Source organism: Microtus pennsylvanicus, chromosome 8 (genome assembly GCF_037038515.1).
Source record: "Microtus pennsylvanicus isolate mMicPen1 chromosome 8, mMicPen1.hap1, whole genome shotgun sequence".
In the NCBI taxonomy this organism is placed as follows: Eukaryota; Metazoa; Chordata; class Mammalia; order Rodentia; family Cricetidae; genus Microtus; species Microtus pennsylvanicus.
In genome coordinates this window covers 12,670,227-12,693,035 of record NC_134586.1, presented here as the reverse complement: position 1 = coordinate 12,693,035, position 22,809 = coordinate 12,670,227, and the positions used below count along the sequence as shown (strand labels likewise).

The window sequence follows — 22,809 nt, the reverse complement described above, 5'->3', positions numbered from 1 at the left end:
ATAGAGACCAATGAGACAGGCAATCTGTCCTCGGAAAGGGTGTCATCTGACACACAGGGCGGTAGGCCAGAATGAGATCAGTGGCACAGCAGAGCTATGAAGGAGGGGGATGAATCTTCGCCCAGATGCCCATGGAGAGGGCATTGCAGGGGCCATTTGATAGGTGGTTAGAAACTGATGCGGGCAGAGCATGTACCAGTTGTCTTTATGACTTGCTATCTGTAGAGCAAACATGTTTCCATAACCCATAGTTCCCTTGTGCTCCTATGGTTCATTTCAGAGATGGGAATGTGTATTCTGACGGCTAAAAACAAATCATATAAGATGCCCAGGGACAGAGACACATGTTTTCTTAAAGTCAGGTTGTTTTGCATAACTCTGCTTGAGAAGAAGTCCAATACTACATCAACATGTACAGTCTCACAAGTTAATACAACTGCAACATGACAAGCGAGATGCTCAGAGATAGAACTATATATATATATATATTCTATATATATATAGATAGATAGATAGAACTATATTATATATATACTGTACAAAATGTTAGAAGTTTATATACGATTTGCTTTAAAAAAAAAAAACCACAAAACACTTGTTCATAACACTTTCTCTGTGGCTGTCCAGAGATGCAGCCTAGTCATCTGAGATCAATCTCCTGGACCCACATGAAAGAAGGACAGATCCAGCTTTTTGAAATTATCCTCTGATCTCCATATGTGACATGTGGGTACACACACACACACCATAAAAGTTTTCAATTTTTTTTCTGTATATTAGAAGCAAAGTTAAACTGTACTTGATAAGTGTGCATGTTGGACTCAAGAGTAAATGAATATTTAGTTCACAGTTAAAAAGCTGCTTGAAAATGAAAACTCTCTTCCACAGCTCCGTATCCTCCACGAAATATCTCCGTTCGCTTTGTCAACTTGAACAAGAACTGGGAAGAGCCAAGTGGGAGCTTCCCCGATGACTCATTCCTCAAACGGCAGGATACAATCGGAAGGGACAGACTCTTCCATTTCCCGGAAGAGACTCCGGAGACTCCCCACAGCAATGTGTCTTCCGGTTGGCCTGACCTGAACGGCACAGACTATGAAAGCACATCTCAGCCCTACTGGTGGGACAGCGCGTCTGCGACCCCTGAGAACGAGGAGGACTTTGTCAGCGTGCTGCCCGTGGACTATGACAGCGACACCACACTCGGCCCGACAGAGAAGCCCACATCTGACCCTTTCTCTGCCTTCCCGGTGCAGATGACGCTGAGCTGGTTACCGCCCAAACCGCCCACAGCCTTCGATGGGTTCAATATCCTCATAGAGAGAGAAGGTGAGGCATCGGGGAGTTGGAGGATGTAAATGGCACCAAGGGAAGGCGACTGAAGTGATTTTAAGACCTGAACTCAGGGAGGGAGAGGGACACAAGGTCAAAGAGGGACTTTGATTAACTGTTGCGTTTGGCCTGAAAGCAGAAAACCAAAATACACAGATTAGATCAGAATTTTAATGTCTGGGTGATTTTCAAGTTACAGCCATTGCAAAGTTTACACGTTTCTCTGGCCAGCATTTCACATACTTCAGGCCACCAAAGAAGACCTTATGCTTTGAACTAGAAACAGGACCACCAAACATAATACAGCCTACCCTTAAGAAATGTTGTTTACTTATGTGCGTAGTCGAGGCTGCAATGAAGATCACTTACAAAGTGACTACTTCCGGATGTCTGTGCTCCGTGGCCAGCCTGAGTACAATGGATGTGGCCTTTGGACCTGGTGGTCAAATTTGCCCTATTGAATTCATAGTAAATGGAAAATAGGCAGGAGATAATAGTATCCCCACCATAGTGGATACACTGCTTTGATTTCATCCATTGTTTGAAACTATGTGTGTGTGTGTGTGTGTGTGTGTGTGTGTGTGTGTGTGTGTGCAAAAGATAGAGAGGGAGAGAGAGTTTATATGTGTGCCAATAAGTCTGTGTGCGTGCATGCACATGTGTGTGCTCATGCATGCGTTCATGCGTGTGTGTGCATGTGCGTGAAGGAGAGAAAGGAGAGTTTATATGTGTGCCTGTAAGTCTGTGTGTTTGCACGCACATGTGCATGTGTGTGTACATATGTGTCTGTACGTGTGTGTGTGTGTGTGTGTGTGCTATTTTTTGAGACAGGGCCTTGTCTAGCCTTGTTGGCCTCAGAGTTGACCTGTAGCTGAGGACTATCGTGGGCTTCACGCCTTCACCTCTAAGTGCTATGATTACAGGTATGTGCCTCCACACTCACCAGACTTATACATTGTATTGTATCTATTATAGTATATATTATATAAATGTATAAAAGCAGAGCCATAGCATAGCTCCACTGTTGATTTTCTGTGTTGTTTACTGCTTGCTAGGGTTTCCCAAGAGCTCATGCCATTTCTGTTTTTCCGTCTAGTATTTAGAGGGCAAAAGTTGCCCAGTCATCCAAGTTGGGAGCTAAAATGGCAGCCTTTATTTTATAGCGGGACTTTAGAATCATGTTGCCTTATTGTGAAAGCTGGTTGACTTTTATTTAGCAAAATGAGACAAAATAACTCTTCATTCTCTATTCTAGACAATAGTAATCAGCAACACCCTAATAATCCGAGAAATTGAAACTGTTGGTCACTATAGGTATTTACTGTTTGAATTGTCTATTTGTTCTTTTTTTTCTTTTTTGAGACAGGGTTTCTCTGTAGTTTTAGTTTTGGAGACTGTCCTGGAACTAGCTCTTGTAGACAAAGTGGGCCTTGAACTCACTGATACCGACCTGCCTCTGCCTCCCTAGTACTGGGATTAAAGGTGTGCGCGGCACCACCCCCAGCTGCCTATTTGTTCTTAAAGTTCCTTTCATCTTTTGTTTTTTGTTTGTTTTTGTTTGTTTCTCAGTTTACTCTATGGAACACAGTATTTTGTAACTCAAAACACTTTTTTACAACCTATTTTCAAGAAAGTTCAATTAAATCATGCATTTATCTGACTGTACCGTGCTTTTTTTGGAGACTGTTGTTGCCAAATAATAGTAACAGCTTCAACCAAAATTATAAACTGCAGGAGGCAGACACAGAGGCAACTTAGAATAAATATTACCATCCACAGTGCTGGAGCAGATAGATGGAGGGGAAACTGATGTGTCTTTGAATCAGAAGTAACCCAATATTTAAAAGACATTCAATGCTGCAGAAACTTAGTGAAGTATTTAGTGAAAACTAATTATGTATTGCCTTTTCCTAAATCATACAGGGAGGGCAGCAAACGCGGTCTTTCCCTCAAAGCCCATTTCTCTTGTGTACACGATTGTGTTAGGGGTGTGTGAGTGAATACCACACAGCCGTGTGATGGATCGGGACACTATATTTTAGGTTTGACATTTTAAAGTATTATGAATACAATTTGAACTTGAGTTAGCTTTTCTCTTTACAGCACCTTCATCTTAGAGGTATGGCTGAATTTGGAAAAAAGAAAGAAATGCAATAATACACTTTACCAACCTAACCAGTTTACCTGTATCCTGGGCCCTGCTAGGTGTCAATTCATGTGTGTTCTAATTTTGGCTTTGTGTGTGTGTGTCTCTTTTGCATTTGATCTAGAGAACTTTACTGACTATTTGACCGTGGATGAAGAAGCCCACGAGTTTGTTGCAGAACTGAAGGAGCCTGGGAAATACAAACTCTCGGTGACAACCTTTAGTTCCTCGGGAGTCTGCGAGCCTCGGAAAAGCCAGTCAGCGAAGTCGCTTAGCTTTTATATCAGTAAGTAGCCGAGGGATGATCCTGCCCTTACAGGGGAGCTGGAACCACGGAACTGCTGAGGTCAGTGATGCCTGGGTGTCAATTATCCATCCAGCCCCAGGGATGCTGGGGTACCTCCAGTTCAGGAGACGGTGTGCAGGAAAAGAAGTACATGTATGTTTAATAGCAAATCTACCTCAGGAGTTAACCACAGGATTTTTTTTGTCACTGTTATGATAATTGAACATTTATTAAGCCAGCCTTCCACACCAGCTATAACCATGTCTCCAAGGATGTGCACACCCAGTTTGGGAAATACCACTTTTGTTTGAGGCTGTAATGAAATTTAGCTTTATAGGATTATGTAGGGGAAAAATCAGGTTAGAGTTCTGGATGTGTGCAGAACTCAAAAATTCCAGCTGATTCAAGCCTTCCAGGTCTCACACAGTCTGCAGGAGAAGACAGGGCATCCTCAAGGCCCAATACTGAGATAAGGGAAGGCTTCTAAGTATCCTGTGAGCTTTGACAACAGAGCAAAAGTGGGGCTCTCTGAGCTACAGAAACTCTTTAGATAAACTCTGGTCACTGGAAGCCCACAGGCTGAAAATAAGTTACTTAGCTAACCAGACACTAAGTGTCCCTTTACATTAACAAAAACCAAAGTCAGAAAACATTAAATAAAGGTAGCTTCCCTAAGGCAATAGTCTGTATAACTTCTGTCCTCTCCCCAAAGGTCCCAAATACTACCTTGCCTGAAATAACCTTCAAAAGGTAGGTAGTCAGAGGCAGGAGCTCACTTCGCAGTTTAAACACACCAAAAATCTTCCCATACAGCATTTACACCTAAGGAACAAAGCACAGCACCACAGAGAGGCCTCTAGGGTCTTCAAAGGGACAAAGAACATTGGGAATCACCTGGGGTGTGTGTCAGATATAAGAGATGTTTCTATATGAGATCACCCGTGACAGAGCACCAAGATGAGCCTTCAGTCTTCTCTCGAGTCTGAAAACTTTTTCCTAACCAGAAGGTCACCTTGCTCAAGGGTGCAGCAAGTGCTGATGACGGCCATGAAAACTCAGTGCATGGTGGCAGCCACGTTGGCCTTTCTTTTCTTAGCACCTCAGGTGGGTTCCACAGCACAGAGCACAAAGCATAGAATTTGGTATGGGAGATTTGTCTAGATTTTTTGGTCATATATTCTTTTTTAATTTCTTATTGTTTTTATTGTGCTATCTATTTTTCTCCACTCCCCTCCCTTCAATGCTTTGCTCGTTCTGTGTGTCTGTGGAAGCATACATACATCTCACAACACACTTGTGGAATCAGAGGAGAGCTCACGGAAATCAGTCTCTCCTTGTACCACATAGGACCAAGGATGAAACTCAGGCCGTTGGACTTCCCCAAAAGTGACTTTGCTTCTGAGCCACCTCTCTGGCCTTCAGATAACTTCTTAAGATGACCCTTAGAGCCGCTGTGAATACATCAGAGTTGTTTATACACATGATTATTGCGAAGAGATTGCTTTTAATATTTGTATGAAAAACTTTTCTTTGCCAATGAAAGGATATTTTAAGTGCTTGAAACAGTCTATTTAAGTACATAGATGCAAAGCAAAGTGTACATGCTCCTTTGATTTAAAACAATGTATCAGACTCTAGATACAAATACTTATACTTACTGGGTAGGTGAGTCAGTACAAACTAAATAGTGTTTTTAGTCCATGCTGATGGGATTAATAACATCAAGAAATATATACATGTGTTGACTGAGTTTTTCTGTCCTGCCTGGTTCCCACAATTGTTAAGTCCCCAAGAAATCACACAGAGGTCTACATTAGTTATAAATTGATAGGCCTAGTAGCTCAGACTTCTTATTAACTCTTATAACTTATATTAGCCCATTATTATTGTCTATGTTAGCCATGTGGCTTGGTACCTTATTCGGAGGGGCAGTCACAGCTTGCTTCTCTTGTGGCTGGGACAGGACTGCAGACTAGCTTTCCTTTTCCCAGAATTCTCTTGTTCTTGTTGCCCGCCTCTACTTCCTGTCTGATTGTCCCATCTATACTTCCTGCCTGGCAACTGGCCAATCAGCATTTATTTAAGATGTAATTGACAGAATATAGACCATTGTCCTTCACCATACATGTTACTAAATCATGACTCAAATGTGTAGAACTGAAGCCTTTCCCAAACATGAGAATACTGGCACACATCCTTACATCAGCCTGCTCTGGTCTTATCAAGAGCGTGCTTGTTTTCAGTGCTAGTGTTTTGAGCTCAGAGCCTTGACTATGTTTGACAGGCACTACCACCATGCTGCATCCTCAATTCCTCGTTATATTTGTATTTTAAAACAGGTCTCACTCAGCCACTTAAGTTGGCTTTGGAGTCTTAATGAAGTTCAGATGGCCCTGGTCTTACCACTTATCTGCCTGGCCTTCCAGATAGCTAGGATTCAGAAGTTTGTTCCACCATGCCTGGCTTGGAGGAACACATCTGTCGTTCTTATATTTTACATGAAAAAGCAAATCTGTGACTTTCACATGTGTCAAGACCAAGACTGGAATTGAAGGTTCACTGACGATGTCATTTTCCATGGCACTGGCAGTGTCCCTTTACCTTAGGGTCACTGCCAGATCCAAACACTCACTGTCTTCACGACATTGGGCATCTGAATCTCTGAAATCCAGTTTCCTTATTACTAAGTGAAGGCATTGTATCTCTTTTTTTTAATTCATATGTATCTATGCATGTATTTAGTTTTTGAGAAGAGTCTCATGCCCCTAACTCAGGCGAACCTCAAACCCACTATGCAGCTGGAGAGAATCTTGAAGACCTGGTCCTCTTGCCTTTGCCTTCCATGTGCTGGGATTACAGGTAGACAACATCACACCCGGTTTATGGGATGCTGGGTCTCTGGAATGGCTGGTTTTGTGTGTCAACTTGACAAAAGCTAGAGTTATCAGAGAGGAAGGAGCCTCAGTTGAGAAAATTCCTCCATGAGATCCAGCTGTAAGGCATTTTCTCAATTAGTGATCAATGGGGGAGGGCCCAGCCCATAGGGGATGGTGCCATCCCTGGGCTGGTGGACCTGGATTCTGTAAGAAAGCAGGCTGTGCAAGCCGGGGGAAGCAAGCCAGTAAGCAGCATTCCTCCATGGCTTTTGCATCAGCTCCTGCCTCTAGGATCCTGTCCTGTCTGAGTTTCTGTCCCGACTTCCTCCAGTGATGGACTATGATCAGGAAATGTAAGAAAAAAAAACCCAACATCCCTTCCTTCCCCAACCTGCTTTTTGGTCATGGTGTTTTCTTGTAGCCAGAGAAACCCTAAGAATGTATCAAACCCAGGACTTTGTGCCGTCTAGGCAAACAGTCCACCAACTGAACAGCACCCCTCGTCCACCAAGGAGCTCTTCTTTTCTAGTGTTCCACATTGTCTATTTGCACACACTGTAACCCAGTTTCAGAGTCACTGACCCACTTGGAAAAAACTGTACCAATGACAATGAGAAAATAAGAACCTTGGGTCAACACTTTCCATGGGTCCATGACTCTCCGTCCAGGGAGCCATATGCATGGTTAAAAACACGGAGTTTTAAAATTCACTGCTTGAGAATTTCATGTGTGTGTATATAAAATGTTTTGTTCAAATCCAACTCTCCCAGACCCTAAAAACATGTATTTATAAAGTCTGACATCACATTTGTAAATCGTGAATTTTTAAAAAAGAAATCCTATCCACTGCAGTTTCTTAATTTAAACTTGAGATTTGAGACCCGTACTTTTCTTCCTGATTTGGGAAAGAATTAACGAACTAGAATGGGAAGCATTTGAAATAGAGCCTGATTGTAAAGGGCTCATCTCTCTGTCTTCACATCACTTTTGCAGTATGACTTGGCTCACACCACTTACGGGATTCTGCCCCATCCTCTTTAGTGGAGCCTCCTGCTCCTTGCATGTCACTTTGCAAACTGAATGAAGGAAAGACAGGAAAGGTGGGCGTGGTGGAGGAGAATGTTTATTGTAGATATGAGGGAGCGCATAGGCAGAGCCAGCTGAAAGGGTCCAGATGGTACCTCCACAGAGAACGTCACAATACAACCCCTCGCCAACTCCTCAAACATCACCCATGATTTAGGCATCTTCTTGAACCCCGCCAGCCTGTTGTCCGTTTCACTAAGGCAGCCACAACCTGTCTCTCCGTTTCTTTGCTACATTTCATTTGTTTGCATAAGATTATGGTAGCGGCTGCTTTGGAGCTCAAAGCAATTATTTCTAGAAAGATCCTCCTAGCAAAGGAATTACAAACACTGATGAAATGCCACAGTGTCACACCCTCTGATGAAGATTTCACTGGAATATTCTCAGACGTACCTGACAACTGAAATCGAACTTGTTTTTATCATTGCTGCTGCTGACACTATTACACAGAACACACAATGACCATTAAATCTAGAATCTTCTGTCTCCACTAGCTCAGCATGCAACCTCCCATTTACTGTGATTTGCTGTGTCTAGGCCCCACAGGAGAGTGGATGGAGGAGCTGACTGAGAAGCCCCAGCACGTGAGCGTCCACGTCCTAAGCTCAACCACAGCAGTGATGTCGTGGACATCTTCGCAGGAGAACTACAACAGCACCATCGTGTCTGTGGTGTCCCTGACCTGCCAGAAGCAGAAGGAGAGCCAGCGGCTAGAAAAGCAGTACTGTACCCAGGTAAGGGACGCTAGGACAAACACATTATGGAGGCCCCTGGAAACTCAACCCCTGCTGCTGCAAGATGGACCCTTCCCCCATACAGATTAGCAAGACCTTCTTCAGGATCCAGGAAATGAGTGGGCGTGGTGGTCAGTTCCTCTGCTCTTCTTACTTTTGTCAGAGGTCACCTTCCCATCACCTCCATTCCCTATTCAAACGCCTCTGCTGAGTGATTATTGTGTGTCCAGAGCTCAGAGAGATGCCGGAGTCTGAGGTCAATTCGAAGCATCCCGACCTTGCCCAGCAGTGCGTTCACAACGGAGAGAATAACCAAAAATAAGTGCAGAATGACTGAGCCTCATCTCAGAATCTCAAGATAGCAATAGGTGATCCCTGAGTTCACAAAAGGAGGGTCTGGCCGTATTCTAATGTGAGTGGTGAGGACAGAGTATCCAAAGTGATTAAAGAAATCCTTCCTTAGGGAGGAGACCACAAGCAGAATGCCGAGTCTCTTAGAGGGGTTCGGTGCCCCGTGCATTGTTCCACTTCTGTTTTATCTTTGAAAGTAAAGGGAGGCCTCAATAAAACAAGTTTAAAAGCAAAATTTTATAAACTATAAGAATTTTCTTTTCACCAATCCCCCCTCAAAAAAAAAAAAAAGCCCAGTTTTGACGCAAAAATGGGACCTAAGCAGCCACAGGGAGGCTTGAGGCAGGCGGAAAGGATATGCAATTTAGTATCCTTGTGATTGGCTAGACATGGACACCGTAAGTGCGGGAGTCCGAGGCTAGTTCTCTAAAATCTAGCTTTTGTTTTCTTTCCTTGAGGGGTTGGGGTTGGGGTAAGGGTTGCCATCTACTCCTGTGGCGACTTCCTCTTGGGGAAATTAGGCATCGTGAAATTCAAGGGGTGAGAGATTTTAAATTGATAAGATTGATTCGGGAACCTCGGGCCTTGGAGAACTAAACGCTTTCGAATGCTGAGATAAGCCCTTCCTAGAGGCTGAAGCCACCCCCTTGACTCAATTAAATTAAGGAGTAAATATGCTAAGCCGATTAGCTAGCAATCACAGCTCCTTTTTCAGCTCATTAGTTTCCTTCCCGAAACATACCCAACTTAACCGACTTTACACTGGTGGGAAAACGTATTTCCTTCACGGACAGTGACCTGGAACTCCACTGTGCAAGGTACATTTCCTTCTTGTCCCTTCTAATGTAACAGATTATGAATCTTTCTCCTGGGAGCCCAGAGGAAAGGTTCTTATAGACACCATAAATTATCAGTGATCCAGAAAAGACCTCTCCAGCTGGCTCATCACACCGTCTGCTCAAAATGCAACATTAAGCCCTTAAGGATAATGGATGGGCAAGGAGGCCGATGTGTAAGAGTGTGAGCCCAGCATTCCAGGTGTCCTCTCAACTAACACAAGACTTTCTGAGGATCATCATTGTGTTATACCTACAGTATTTATGATCCATGGCCCCAACACACACACACACACACACACACACACACACACACACACACTACATATGCACTTACATATAATTTTCAGATGGGAAAACTAAATTCAAAATGTCTCAACAGGGCTAGAAAGATGGCTCATCAGAGTGCTGCCTGCAAAATCTTGAGGAGCCACCTTGAGATTCTAGAATCCACATGACAAGCCAGGCATCCAGAAACTACCAGTAATGCCCACTCTGAGAGCTCCTACAACCTCTTCTGGCTGCCATATATGCTGTCAAAACATGCGTACCTATTGCATGCACACAGACATGCATACATGCATAAATAAATAAATTAGCTAATCCTTTTAGTCTCAAGAGAAGCAGGGTAGATGATGCAGTTGACAGAGCACCTGCTGTACAAACATGAAGGCCTGGTCCTCTGTGCCACGTAAATCAGGACACAAAACATTCATTTACCTATAGCTCTAAAATAAAAGTGGTCCCGAGTCCTTATCCAAAATTCCTGGGCTCAGAAGACTTTCAGACATGGAGCTATGGTGGGAGTTGGAATATTTGTGTATCAATAATGAGCTATGTTAGGGTTCAACCATAGTATAAACAAAACATTCATTTGTGTTTCGTATATAACCCCACACATAATCTGAAGGCAGTTTAAAGTGATATCTTAATAAGTTTGTTCATGGCATAAACATTTGTGATGTGAAGTTTGCGATGTTGGCTCCAAACGGTTCAGATTTTGGATCATTTCAGATTGGCATTTTCAGATTAGGGTTGCCGAGGCTGTGTCTAATCATCATGATTACAGTCTGTGAAGGATTGTGCTTCTCATGTTATCCTGACATTCCCTGAGACACTCTGCCTGTCAACTCTACTGATGTCTGAGTAACTCTGTATGTTAAGTGGTCCCTGTGTGGAGTGCTGGAGGTGGAACAAAGTAGACCTGAATCCTGATTCCGTGAAATGTAGAGCCTATATCTCCCTTTTCAGTAGAGTGCTTACAATGATTTCAACTTGTCTTGATCATAAGTACATATTCTTCTCATGAGTTGCATGGATACGAATCCTCTTTACAACCGTTCTCGGGCTCTTCATTCACAGAGATGTTGACTGTAAAGTCACTGTTTAATCTGTGTTCTATAAGAAATCTTGTTAATTACCGAAAATAAACGTGCGCTGAGCATCTTCTCAAAAGACTTAACATGCCATCACTAATGACAGAACAGGGATATGAGTGCCACAGGAGACATGCATACATCTTAATTCTTATATGGGATCTGCCTTGGTCCATGAACGCTGTGTGACCGTTTGCACAAGTGCATAATAATGAAGGCAGGCAATGTAAAGGACTTCCTGGGAGCCACCAAGCTGACTGGTGTCAATGCAGGGCCCTCCCCACAATGATCTGTCTTTACAGGTGCTGGTGGTCCTGTGGACAGTTTGTGCTGCCTCATGGGGTGGGGATGGGGTACAGAGACAGCCAACGTGAGAGTCTAGAGCACAGACAACTGCACCACATAAATGAGAGCTTCAGACTTGACCTTCAGAGTTACCAGGTCTGAGAACCCAAGTGGTCTTACCCATGCCGCACGCTCTGAGTCTCTCTGTCTCTGTCTCCCCATCCCCTACTTCTTTAATGTTGTGTGTAAGGTGTTTTACCTTCAGGTGTATCTGTGCATCACGTGTGTTCCTGGTGCCTACGAAGGCCAGAAGAGGTCATCAGATCCCCTGCGGCTGGAGTTCTAGGTGGTTGTGAGCTGCTTTGTGGAGGCTAGGAATTGGACCAAGGTCCTCTGAGAGGGAGAGAAGTGTATTTTTAACTGTTGAGCCCTCTGTCCAAGCCTCTTATGCACTTCTGGATGTCCTCACCTGCGACATTGAGAGAAATCGATCCTACCGCACATAGTTTTAGTAAGGGAAAACAGGGCTGATGGCGAACATAGTGTCGGGAGGACGGGCCGACTTTTGTTGTTATCCAGGCTTCGCTGGGTGTCTCTCTCAGTTCAAGGGGAGAGTGACAGAGTGGCTGTCTGGGCTCTGAATAGAAAAGCCCTTCAGACTGAAATGAATGCACATCAAAGAGCTAATGAAGACAGACAGCATCACAAGGGTGGAGCATCTCAGACTTGGGAAAACCTTCAGGCTCATCTCATTCAACCCACCACTTAAGAGACTGTTGTGTTTCTTCCAACTGTTCTCCTCAGGGTTTTTCTTGTTGTGTGTTAGTTCAGTAGGGACAGTCGGAGTCAGAGCCTTTTGGGAAATGTATTGAATTTAGTAGAGTCATCCGGGTTGAAGGTAAAGCTAGCAAGGGAAAAAAGAATATAGACTAGGTATGAATTAAGTGGAAGGAATCAACAGTACATTATATTTGTTATTATATTAATTAAATGTCTTATTACTTTTATTGATATATTAATTTTATATTATATTCATTGATTCAATATTAATTGGTTTATTGGCTAGTTCACTAATTAAAAAAATAGCACAACACAGGAGTATTAAGGTGTAAATACAGGCTTAGACCTCAACAGACATTTAGGAATCTAAGGGGTGGGTGAATTGATGTTTTTTTTTATAAAGACAGGTAGTTTGCAATGACTATGTCCTTTTGTCTTCTTACAAAGCAATGTGACTTTTTCCCACATGTGGTTACTTTGTCTAAAAGCCATCATTTCCTAGGGTGGGTTTGTGCCGGCTGCGTGTTTAAGTGACTGTGACTCCGGTGTTCCATGAAGAGTTAGAAACAGGCACTGCCTAAAAACATCGTCAGACCGGGAGTGACAACACGCCCTGGGACAGCCTACACAGTTTGCATCTTAAGCTGCTCTAAATTCCCTAAATAGCAGCAGGAATGATTAAGGAGTCAACTGAGCATTTATACGTGTGTCAGATGTCATAGCAAAAACAAAGCTCGCTAGCAAAGTCGCTAACATCCCCCATGCACATTATTCTGCACATGCAAGAGGGTAGTCTAGAATGCCAGCTGACATGCTGCGGCCTGTGGGACAGGAGCACAATGTCCACTATGACTTTTGTCACATAGAATTTAATTTTAATAAAGCAGTATTGCCTGCCATGCACAACATGAACCCTCTGTTTTATTTTCTGAGACCAGAGTTTCACATAGCTCATGCTGGTCTCCACCATACTACATAGTTTAGGCTGGCCTTGAACTCCTAATCTTCCTTGACTCTACCTCCCAAGGTGTTAGGATTCTGCAGTGTGCCACCAGGCCCAGCACATGCCCATGCCCATCCTGATCACAAGTTTGTCTCTTTAATGAGAATCATGCTGAGTAGCTTTGACTATAAGTGTTCTGATAAAGAAATCTAAATATGGGTAAGATATTACCATGAAAAGCTGTAAATAGACAAAGAAGGGGAGGGTACTAATTAACAATTCCAGCATCATCTTCTCTAATGTGCTGCACCCATTTAAGGGACAAAATAGGTTGTGTTCTAATCAAATCGTGATATGTCTAATACACATAACCAGCTTCTGAAACACAACATTAAAATTCATGTCACTAGCATTGTTTATCATTAAATTTTTAATGAGACTTTTAAAAACACAGCATAAACTGAAAACAAAGTTGTTAGCCATCAATTTTGCTCATTCTTGCAGAAGTTTTATGTAGCTCAGAAGCCAAAACAATTGATCTTGAGAGTAAATGTGTCTTATACGCTGGTCTAAACATCTGCAACTCTAAGATCTGTTATTACCTACATTATAATAATGAAGACACAAAGGCAACAATTTTAAATAAAGTATAAATAAATTATTGTGTTTACACAGAACATAGTTGAGATTTTATTTTAAACAATCTGAAAAGAATTAGTTTGTCTCCCTAAGTAAAGCTGCCATAAATGTTAGACGTCCTAACATCAAAGCGGAACTAGAGAGATGACTCCTAGGGTAAGGTGCCTGACACACAGTGTAAGAACCAGAGGTAGATCCTCAGAACCGTTGCAAAAAGCCAGACAGGGTAACAGAACCCTGTAATTCCAGTTCTGGGGAGGCAGAGACTGGCCAGCCAGTTTAGGCAATGGTGAGTACCAGGTTCTGTCAGAGACTCTGTCTCAAAAATGTGCAGAGTGACGGACAAAGACACCTGAAAATAGCCTCTGGCCTCCACACGTGCAAACAGGAGTGCACAGGCACACACATATACATCATACAAATACACACATGTATACAACATATACATAGTCACATTGAATCCACTCACACCAATCTTGTATATACCAACATTCATCTTTAATAAATCCACTTTGTTCAGATGTATGCTCCTACTATTTCTCTCTGTATCACACTGGTCACATAGCCTATAAAAATGGAGACGTGAGACACGCTCTCGATGACATCATTTTATAAGGTTACAATAGACTTGCAAAGTGCTTGCAGCTGTACCTTGGCTTGCCCTGGGTGCAGATTAGAAGTCCCAGCACTGGGCTTCTCCTCCCAGTGGTGAATCTGACCTTGGCCATTCTCTGGCTTTTAAATTTCTCTATCTATTAAATCAGAAATCTAAATAGGTAATCTCTGAGGTCATTTCCATCTCTATAATTAGATATTTTATGCTTCTAAGTGACGAGAGACTAAAGACAATTCCGCACTGATCTTGGCATGTCATCAGCTGACACTACAATTTAGGATGTCAGGCTGCCCTCATGGTATTCCTGATTTGATTATGGTTCCGGGAGGATGCGGCTCTGCTGTGCGTGGTTACAGTTGACAGTGATGCATAGAGAGGAGCCCATGGGGCATATTAAATCCACTCACGAAATTTCAATGTCCTGGGTCTCCTTCCGAATTCACAGAAACTATAAATCAGCCTAATATTTTAAATCAAGCCTTCCTGGGCATGAATTAAAGATCCTGGATTTCAAAGTCAACTGTTACACTCTGGCAACTTTGTACAGCTTTTCTGTCACACCCTGAAAGCCTAGATCTACATAAATCTTCTTGGATGTTTGATTTAAGGTGAACTCAAGCAAACCTATTATTGAGAATCTGGTTCCCGGTGCCCAGTACCAGGTTGTGATGTACCTAAGAAAAGGCCCTCTGATTGGGCCACCGTCTGATCCTGTGACATTTGCCATTGGTAAGTTGTTAGCCACAGAAATAATGACCTGTCTTTACCAGACTGTTTGGAAAGGCACAGTCTTCAGGCTGAATTCATTACATATGGAAGAGTCCTGGAAATGTGCTCAATATTCCTACATCAAATTACAGGGTTTTCAATATTTATGGGAGTAATTTCCAGGGGATGCCTCCCCACACATGGAGCTGAAGCCAAAAGTCATAGATACTTTAGTTATCCGTGTGTATGTATAACCCATGGACACCTTTCCTTACACTTTAGCCATAGCTGGCTCCATCTTTTATAACATCTAATACAGTATAGAAACTACACTAAGAGTTTACTGTGTTGTTTAGAAAGGAGTAACTCTTAATAATATGGTTTTATTAACTGCAATTTTGTCGGAGATCAAGAATGTGGATTTACTGTGAGATCACAAATATACTTGACAGTAAGGCTTACAGGGCTGCCCATGGGCATAGTAAATCCATCCATAAAGTCTACATCCATTGCTCATTGAATTAAATAAATGGATTCCAGTACCTGCTAATGTGAAGGATCGACTACTTCAAATAAGCAGAATTGTATGTTTGGAAGACATCTTTCTGTTTACTACAAAGGGGAGAAAGTCAGAGGTAAATAGATCTACTCTCTTTTTTCAGGATGGTGTTAAGAAAATGACAGTTCTGATTGTTCAGTTTTTAAGCCATTGTGAAGATACTAATGTTCCCTCCTGGTTTTTTCTCTTTCTTCTCTGTCCCTCTCTCTTTTAGTTCCCACGGGGATAAAGGACTTAATGCTCTATGCCTTGGGTCCCACGGCAGTAGTACTGAGCTGGACCCGACCTTACTTGGGAGTGTTCAGAAAATACGTGGTTGAAATGTTTTATTTCAACCCTACCACCATGACCTCAGAGTGGACAACCTACTACGAAATAGCAGCGACCGTCTCTTTAACAGCGTCTGTGGTAATCCTCCCTTAGCCCACTGGTACACTCTCGTGTAAATGCCCACGCCTGTGTCACAAGTATGTTAGAGAGAGTCATCTGTAAATTAGGTCATTTGGCAAGTAAGCAATATTCAAGGCCCTAGTTTTTTTTTTTCAATTGTTGTTAAATTTTTATTTAGTTTAATTTAGTTTTGTTTTGTGTTGTTGGTTTTGAGACAGCATCACATAGCCAAAGATGGCCGTGAACCTTCTTGAAAGTGTTAGAATTTCATGTAAGCAAGTACCAGGCTACTCTTACTCGTGGTTTTGTTGCTAGTCTGTAGCTTTACTTTTCTCTTAGGTTTCAATCCTGCATTGTCTTGGGAGAAAGAAAGGAAGAAAGAGATAGAGGGAGAGAGACAGACAGACACACAGAGAGAAAGAGAGAGAGAATTACACAACTACCGTTTACCCGCAATGGGATTTTTCTCTTAAAGAATTTCCTCAAATCAGATTAGAACCACCCACACTAACTTTCCTATCAAGACAAGAGGTTTCTCTCTGGCCTTCAACAGCTAACCAACACTGTCAGTCTCTAGCTCTGACTCCTCTTGGCTTGTGCAGATCATTAAATACCTATATTGCCAACCCTTGGAAACAGCTTTCAAAGCTTAGGTAATTACTGCTCTTTCTGAGACCAGATTCATTTTGCAAAGTGCAGGCTACCTACTCACAACAGATAAAGCATACAATTGCTGCTCAGCATCATGCTAGAATATTGCACCTTTTCCTAGAAGCAGGGAAATAAATATGTGCAGACATTTACAAATAAGTGGTACTTCATTGTACATGTGCAATATAACCTTGGAAATGGTGAAGTAATACCCATATTTATCCGTCTTTGAATCATCTTTTTAAATTATATATATCTCATTTCATTTACGGCTGATTTCACTTCAAAAATAATTCTAAAGACATGGAAAAAGAAAGCAAAAAAGTGTTCGGTAATATTTATTGTGACCCATGGAATATAAATCAACTCCATAAATACTGTTTTCCTCTTAGTCATTTGTCTCCTGATTTCCCCCCATCCTTTTCCAGAGAATAGCAAATCTATTGCCAGCGTGGTACTACAACTTTCGGGTAACCATGGTGACGTGGGGAGATCCAGAATTGAGCTGTTGTGACAGTTCCACCATCAGCTTCATAACAGGTGAGTACTGGAAGAAAGGGTCCATGAGAGAATGCCATCTTGAGCAGGTACCAAAGGATCCCATGATCAGAAAGTTACCAGTCATTAGTCATTGACATGGCATCTGCATGAAAGAGACATCCTTGGCTCTTGTCTTTCATGATTTACTTGACCAGCATTAAAACTGGAAGTATGATTTGAAAATCAACAATTCCTTCCCTTGACTCTTACTCATTTGGAGACACTGCCCTTGACAGGGGCTCTCCAGCCAGCATCTATCCGAATAGAGCTGGAGGCTGAAAACATAGCCTTCAGCTTCTCCTGCACACTTTATTGCTGTTAAACATTAGGTCATCAAATCTGGGGGAGTGTTTCACTTCCTTGTTAGTACTCCATTTCTGCACTCACTGGCTGATGGTACTAGAGCCACTGCAGGCATCGGAAGAAGTGGTCACATCACTGGTCACAGGTCACTGTGAGCTTGAGGAAGCTGACTTCCTCATGCCTCAGGTCTGTGTAAGACACAGAAGAGATTGTGAAGTGCCTGTCATTACAAGCAATAATGAATTCTCCTGCTTAGCAAAACACATGGCCCAACATTTAGGTGCTTAAATTAAGTCAGTCTTCGTCCCTCCAAAGCCTCAAATTGTGCAGTTACATCAATAACAATTGCCGAAAGGAAGGAAAATGGAAAAGTCTCTTAAGGAAGCACTACCTATGGCCCAGTGGTTAAGAGCACTTGCTGCTCTCCCAGAGGATCTGAGTTCAGGTCCCTGCACCGAAGCCAGGTGACTCACAGCCACCTGGCCCTTGTTGTTTAGCCTAATGTGGTTCAAGAACTTTCTTTGGGCATAGAGCTGTGTTGGGAAGATGGTGGAGGCAATGACTTGTGAGATCCACTTCCCTTACTTGCCCCTAGCCAGTACACTTTCTGCTCCATATGCCAATGGTCACATGAGAAGGGGTAGGAGGGAAAATCCTGGGGGAAGAGGGAGTACCAATGACTAGGTCAACTCTATGGTCATCTCTCAAACTCCATCAATAAGCACAAGGTTAACCCTAATTAAACTTCACTATATTAAACGTTCACGAATTCTTGTAGGTTTGCTTCATGGACATTTGCCTTCAGAGAATGGGTGACCTTTCCTCCAAAGACAGGACAGTGACCTTTAAAAGGACTTGGTTTTTGAACTTGCTCTGCTCATTTCTTTTTTTTTTTCTTTTCTTTCTATTTTTGGTTTTTTGAGACTGGGTTTCTCTGTAGCTTCGGAGCCTGTCCTGGAACTAGCTCTTGTAGACGAGGCTGGCCTTGAACTCACAGAGATCTGCCTGCCTCTGCCTCTCGAGTGCTGGGATTAAAGGTGTGTACCACGGCCCGGCTACTCAGCTCATTTCTGGTTGCAGACATTTCAGTAAATCATCTTAATTACAGCAGAACTATACAAGATCCTGTCAATGGATCCATAGAGCAAACATTCATCCATTAGACTATTCCCTCCACAGAGTATTGGGCAGCACCAAGAGTGAATTAATGTGAGTCCGGGCTCTGTCTGCAGTAGTGTATCTATGCGTGCCTCTTAAAACGATAACCTAAAGAGATGGCTCATCAGCTAAGAATGCCTGCTGCTCTTGCTGAGGACCTGGGTTTAGTTCCCATCATCCCAGTCAGGTGGTTTATAAGCACCCATAGCTATGGGTGTTCAATTCTGGCCTCTTTGAACATTGCCCTCTTGTGTACAACCTCTTTCCCAGGGTACACACACACAATACACATAATTAAAAATAAAAACAAAATCTTCTAGATAAATAAAATTAGGACCTGCTTGGGGTCGAGCAAACTTTACAACAGTTTAGATGGGATGTATCATCCAAATAAATAATCTGTCTCCAACAGTTATCTGCCTTAGTGACTAATTTACTATCTCCAATAACATGATCTTTGAGAATTTACTTTTCCCTGATGAACAGCTTAGTCCAGCTGGCATTAGGTCTATAGTTTTATCACAACTGTCTTCAATTTTCATGTCTGAAAAATGGGCTTGGTAATAGAACGGTATAAGAATTAAACTATATCATAAAAGTCATTAGAATACACTAACAGGGTTTGGAGACAGCTCAGTGGGTGAAGTGTTTGCTGAACACAGACAAAGATCTGTGTTCAAACCCCTAGGACCTTAACTAGACATGGCCAGAGTATCTGTAACTCCGGCAGTGAGGACTCCGGTAGAACTGGGGGCTCACTGGCCAGTCAGACTGGCTGAAACGGTGAGCTCCAGGAGCGGAAAGGATTTCATCATAAAAAAACAAAAAAAAAGTGGAGAACAAGAGAGCAAGAAATCCCTGTCTACCTATGTCCTCTGCATGTATATGCGTGAGCAAGCCCGCCTACATACACACACACAGAGACACCACTCACAAACACCACAAATCTACAAATTTTAAATTATACATACACAGATGTGTACACACACGTATACATGTGTGTGTGTATTTATGTATTAAACTGGTTAAAATTCTAAACCTTTGATTCTTTGCCTGACTTATTTACCATTTCAGACAAGAATCTTATTTTTTAAATGAGATTCTCATACATTGCTTTCCTATGTTTTGATTTTTAATCCAAATTATCAATTATATGGTGTAAAAGGAAACTAGCAAACTGGATCTAGAAGCACAGGTCATTAATCCCAGCTACTTGGGAGACTGAGACAGAAGGATCACAAGTTCAAGGCCAGCCTGGGTTACAGGGTGAATTCAAAGCCAGCCTGAGCCACCTAGTAAGGCTTTGTCTCAAAAAAACACGGCAGGAGGGTGGGTGTGTAATATAGATCCCTGTTAGAGCAGCAGCCAGGTTGTGGGAAGCTCTGAGTTCAGAGGTCCAGTTCTCAGTACGCCCCTCGCTAAAAGAAATAAAAACAGAGTATTTAAATTGAGTAGGACTTATTCAAACCTCAGTCTACTATCAGGGTTAGGCAACTTGTCTGAAAGCCAAATTCATGGTAATTATGTGGATATACCAAACAGTGATTAATAAACAACTAGTGACATCTTGTGGCCTTTTAAAGCAACAAGTGCCAAATCTGAAGTCCCAGCCCTGTGAGGAGGAGCAGGCACAAACTTCTAGGTTTACAATTTCGAGTATTTCTTGCCCTCACCAAAATCAGAATGTAAGGAAAATGCCTTTGAACAAGCAATGCATAGATATCTAAAGATGATGAAGTGTATTGGAATATGTTAAGAGGCTACCAAGGAGTCATAGGCATATCTCTGCAGTAGATTATTTTGGAATATGATGTGGGCATTTTTGTTTTACATTACTATGGCAGAATATCCCAAGACAGCCAACTTATAAGAAGGAAAATTTCTTATAACTCATGGTTTCTGAAGTTTTAGTATACAGTGAGGCAGAACACTACGCATGAAGCAATCTGGCATCGGGAAAGAAAAGTGGACAGAGCAAGAGGAAGAGACCTGGCACAAAGCATATGCTTCCAGGTCAAATCCCCAGTCATCTTATTCCTCTAAGGTTTTCATCACCCCTCCAGACTTTGAATGAATATTCAGGATCCTTGCAGTGAGAGCATCTCTGATCATTAGGGTTTGTGTTAGACACAAGAAGGGGAGAGCATCACTGGTACTTAGGGATTGTGTTGTTAGACACAGGGGAAAGGGAGATCATCACTGGCACTTAGGGATTGTGTTGTTAGACATAGGAAGGGGGAGAGCATCACTGGTACTTAGAGATTGTGTTGTTAGACACAGGGGAAGGGGAGATCATCACTGGTACTTAGAGATTGTGTTGTTAGACACAGGGGAAGGGGAGATCATCACTGGTACTTAGAGATTGTGTTGTTAGACACAGGGGAAGGGGAGATCATCACTGGTACTTAGGGATTGTGTTGTTAGACACAAGGGAAGGGGAGATCATCACTGGTACTTAGGGATTGTGTTGTTAGACACAGGGGAAGGGGAGATCATCACTGGTACTTAGGGATTGTGTTGTTAGACACAGGGGAAGGGGAGAGCATTGCTGATCATTAGGGATTGTGTTGTTAGACACAGGGGAAGGGGAGATCATCACTGATCATTAGGGATTGTGTTGTTAGACACAGGAAGGGGGAGATCATCACTGGTACTTAGGGATTGTGTTGTTAGATACAGGAAGGGGGAGAGCATTGCTGATCATTAGGGATTGTGTTAGTAGACACAGGGGAAGGGGAGAGCATCACTGATCATTAGGGATTGTGTTAGTAGACATCCAGGAAGGGACTGCTCACACTTCCCAGGAAACAGATGAGTGGTTGGTGCAGGCATGCGTGTAAACACGTGTCCCATGTAAGGTCTTGTGCTCGTGTTGTAAATTACACACATGCTCTAAGTCCTTCAGTAACTAATAGGTTTTGAAACTGACTACTGAGAATTCATGTCACCTAATAGTTTCCGATTAAAGAACCTAATTCTTACGATTTCTGGAAATTTTCCTTTAAAGATTTTGACTGATCTCATGCCGTGTCTCGAGGCGAAGTGCTGGCTTTCCAACCAATTTGCACGTGCAATCTTAATTTAATTGCATATTTATTCTTTGAGATCTTTAGAATTTTAAGATACTTTAAAAGATAATTAAAATATGCTCTCAGAGCTTATATGATATGAAGTTTAAATAAACTTATCAGCAAAAATTACATTTTAAATTAAATTTTAATTTTAAAGTGTTAGAATATGAATTAAAGAAATAACCTAAATGCTAGACGAAAGCTTTGGGGCATGATTTTAAAAATATGTTCTTTCTTTACTGCTTATGTCTGCATTTACCGAGTCCACTTTCTGAAAAACACGTGTAGTTATTTTTTTTTTCTCTTCGCCCTGGGTGGGGGAGCTCGCCCAGCTTTTAAATAAACACACGGAGACTATTATTACTTACGAATGCCTGACCTTAGCTTGCCTTGTTTCTAGCTAACTTTTTTTAAATTATCCCATCTACCTTTTGCCTCTGGGCTTTATCTTTCTCTATTCTACATACCTTTCTTTCCTTCTTACTTTGTGGCTTACTGTGTACCTGGGTGGCTGGCCCCTGGCATCCTCCTCTCCTTCTTTTCTTTCTCCTACCTCTTCTCTCTTCTATTTATTCTCTCTGTCTAGCAGCCACACCTGTTTCTCTCTGCTGCCTAGCTATTGACCATTCAGTTCTTTATTAACCCAATCAGGCAAAGTAACACAGCTTCACAGAGTTAAACAAACGCAACTCGAAAGACTGCAAAACATCTTGGCATCATTAAACAAATGTTGCACAACATAAACGAATGTAACACATCTTCAACTAATATTCGACAACAGCATAGGGGTTGATTCTGTCAGTGAAGTCACCATGTTATGCTAGGGAAGTAACAGCTGTCTGTCCTTCCATCATGGTTGTCTTCTGTTTCTTCCCACCTCCCCAATGTTCTTCAGTCTCCTAAGCACCTTTAATGCATCACAGTGACAGATTTAATATTACAGGCCCCAAATCTTCCAATATTGTTGTGATAATTACCTTTACAATGCCTTTTATGACTGAGGGATATAACCAATATCCCCAAACATTCAAACATTTCAGGCATCTTGAAACTGTAATTTAGACAGGAGCCCTTGATATCTCCCGCTGGGATGGGTCCAGCTGTCTTGTGCCTGAGATGTGTAAAGTTGGTCCCATATAGCAA

The 22,809-nt window shown here is 42.3% G+C and overlaps 1 protein-coding gene across 2 annotated transcripts in view; it reads left to right on the top strand.

The window, feature by feature from the left end:
• Ptpro (protein tyrosine phosphatase receptor type O) overlaps positions 1 to 22,809 on the top strand; it is a 209,350-nt gene that overhangs the window by 122,037 nt on the left and 64,504 nt on the right. For both annotated transcript variants that reach the window (XM_075982462.1, XM_075982463.1), the window contains exons 5-10: positions 889 to 1,329; positions 3,603 to 3,764; positions 8,264 to 8,460; positions 14,895 to 15,015; positions 15,768 to 15,961; positions 17,023 to 17,134. In XM_075982462.1, the coding sequence (XP_075838577.1) occupies positions 889 to 1,329; positions 3,603 to 3,764; positions 8,264 to 8,460; positions 14,895 to 15,015; positions 15,768 to 15,961; positions 17,023 to 17,134 (1,227 nt within the window). The remainder of the gene's footprint in view (positions 1 to 888; positions 1,330 to 3,602; positions 3,765 to 8,263; positions 8,461 to 14,894; positions 15,016 to 15,767; positions 15,962 to 17,022; positions 17,135 to 22,809) is intronic.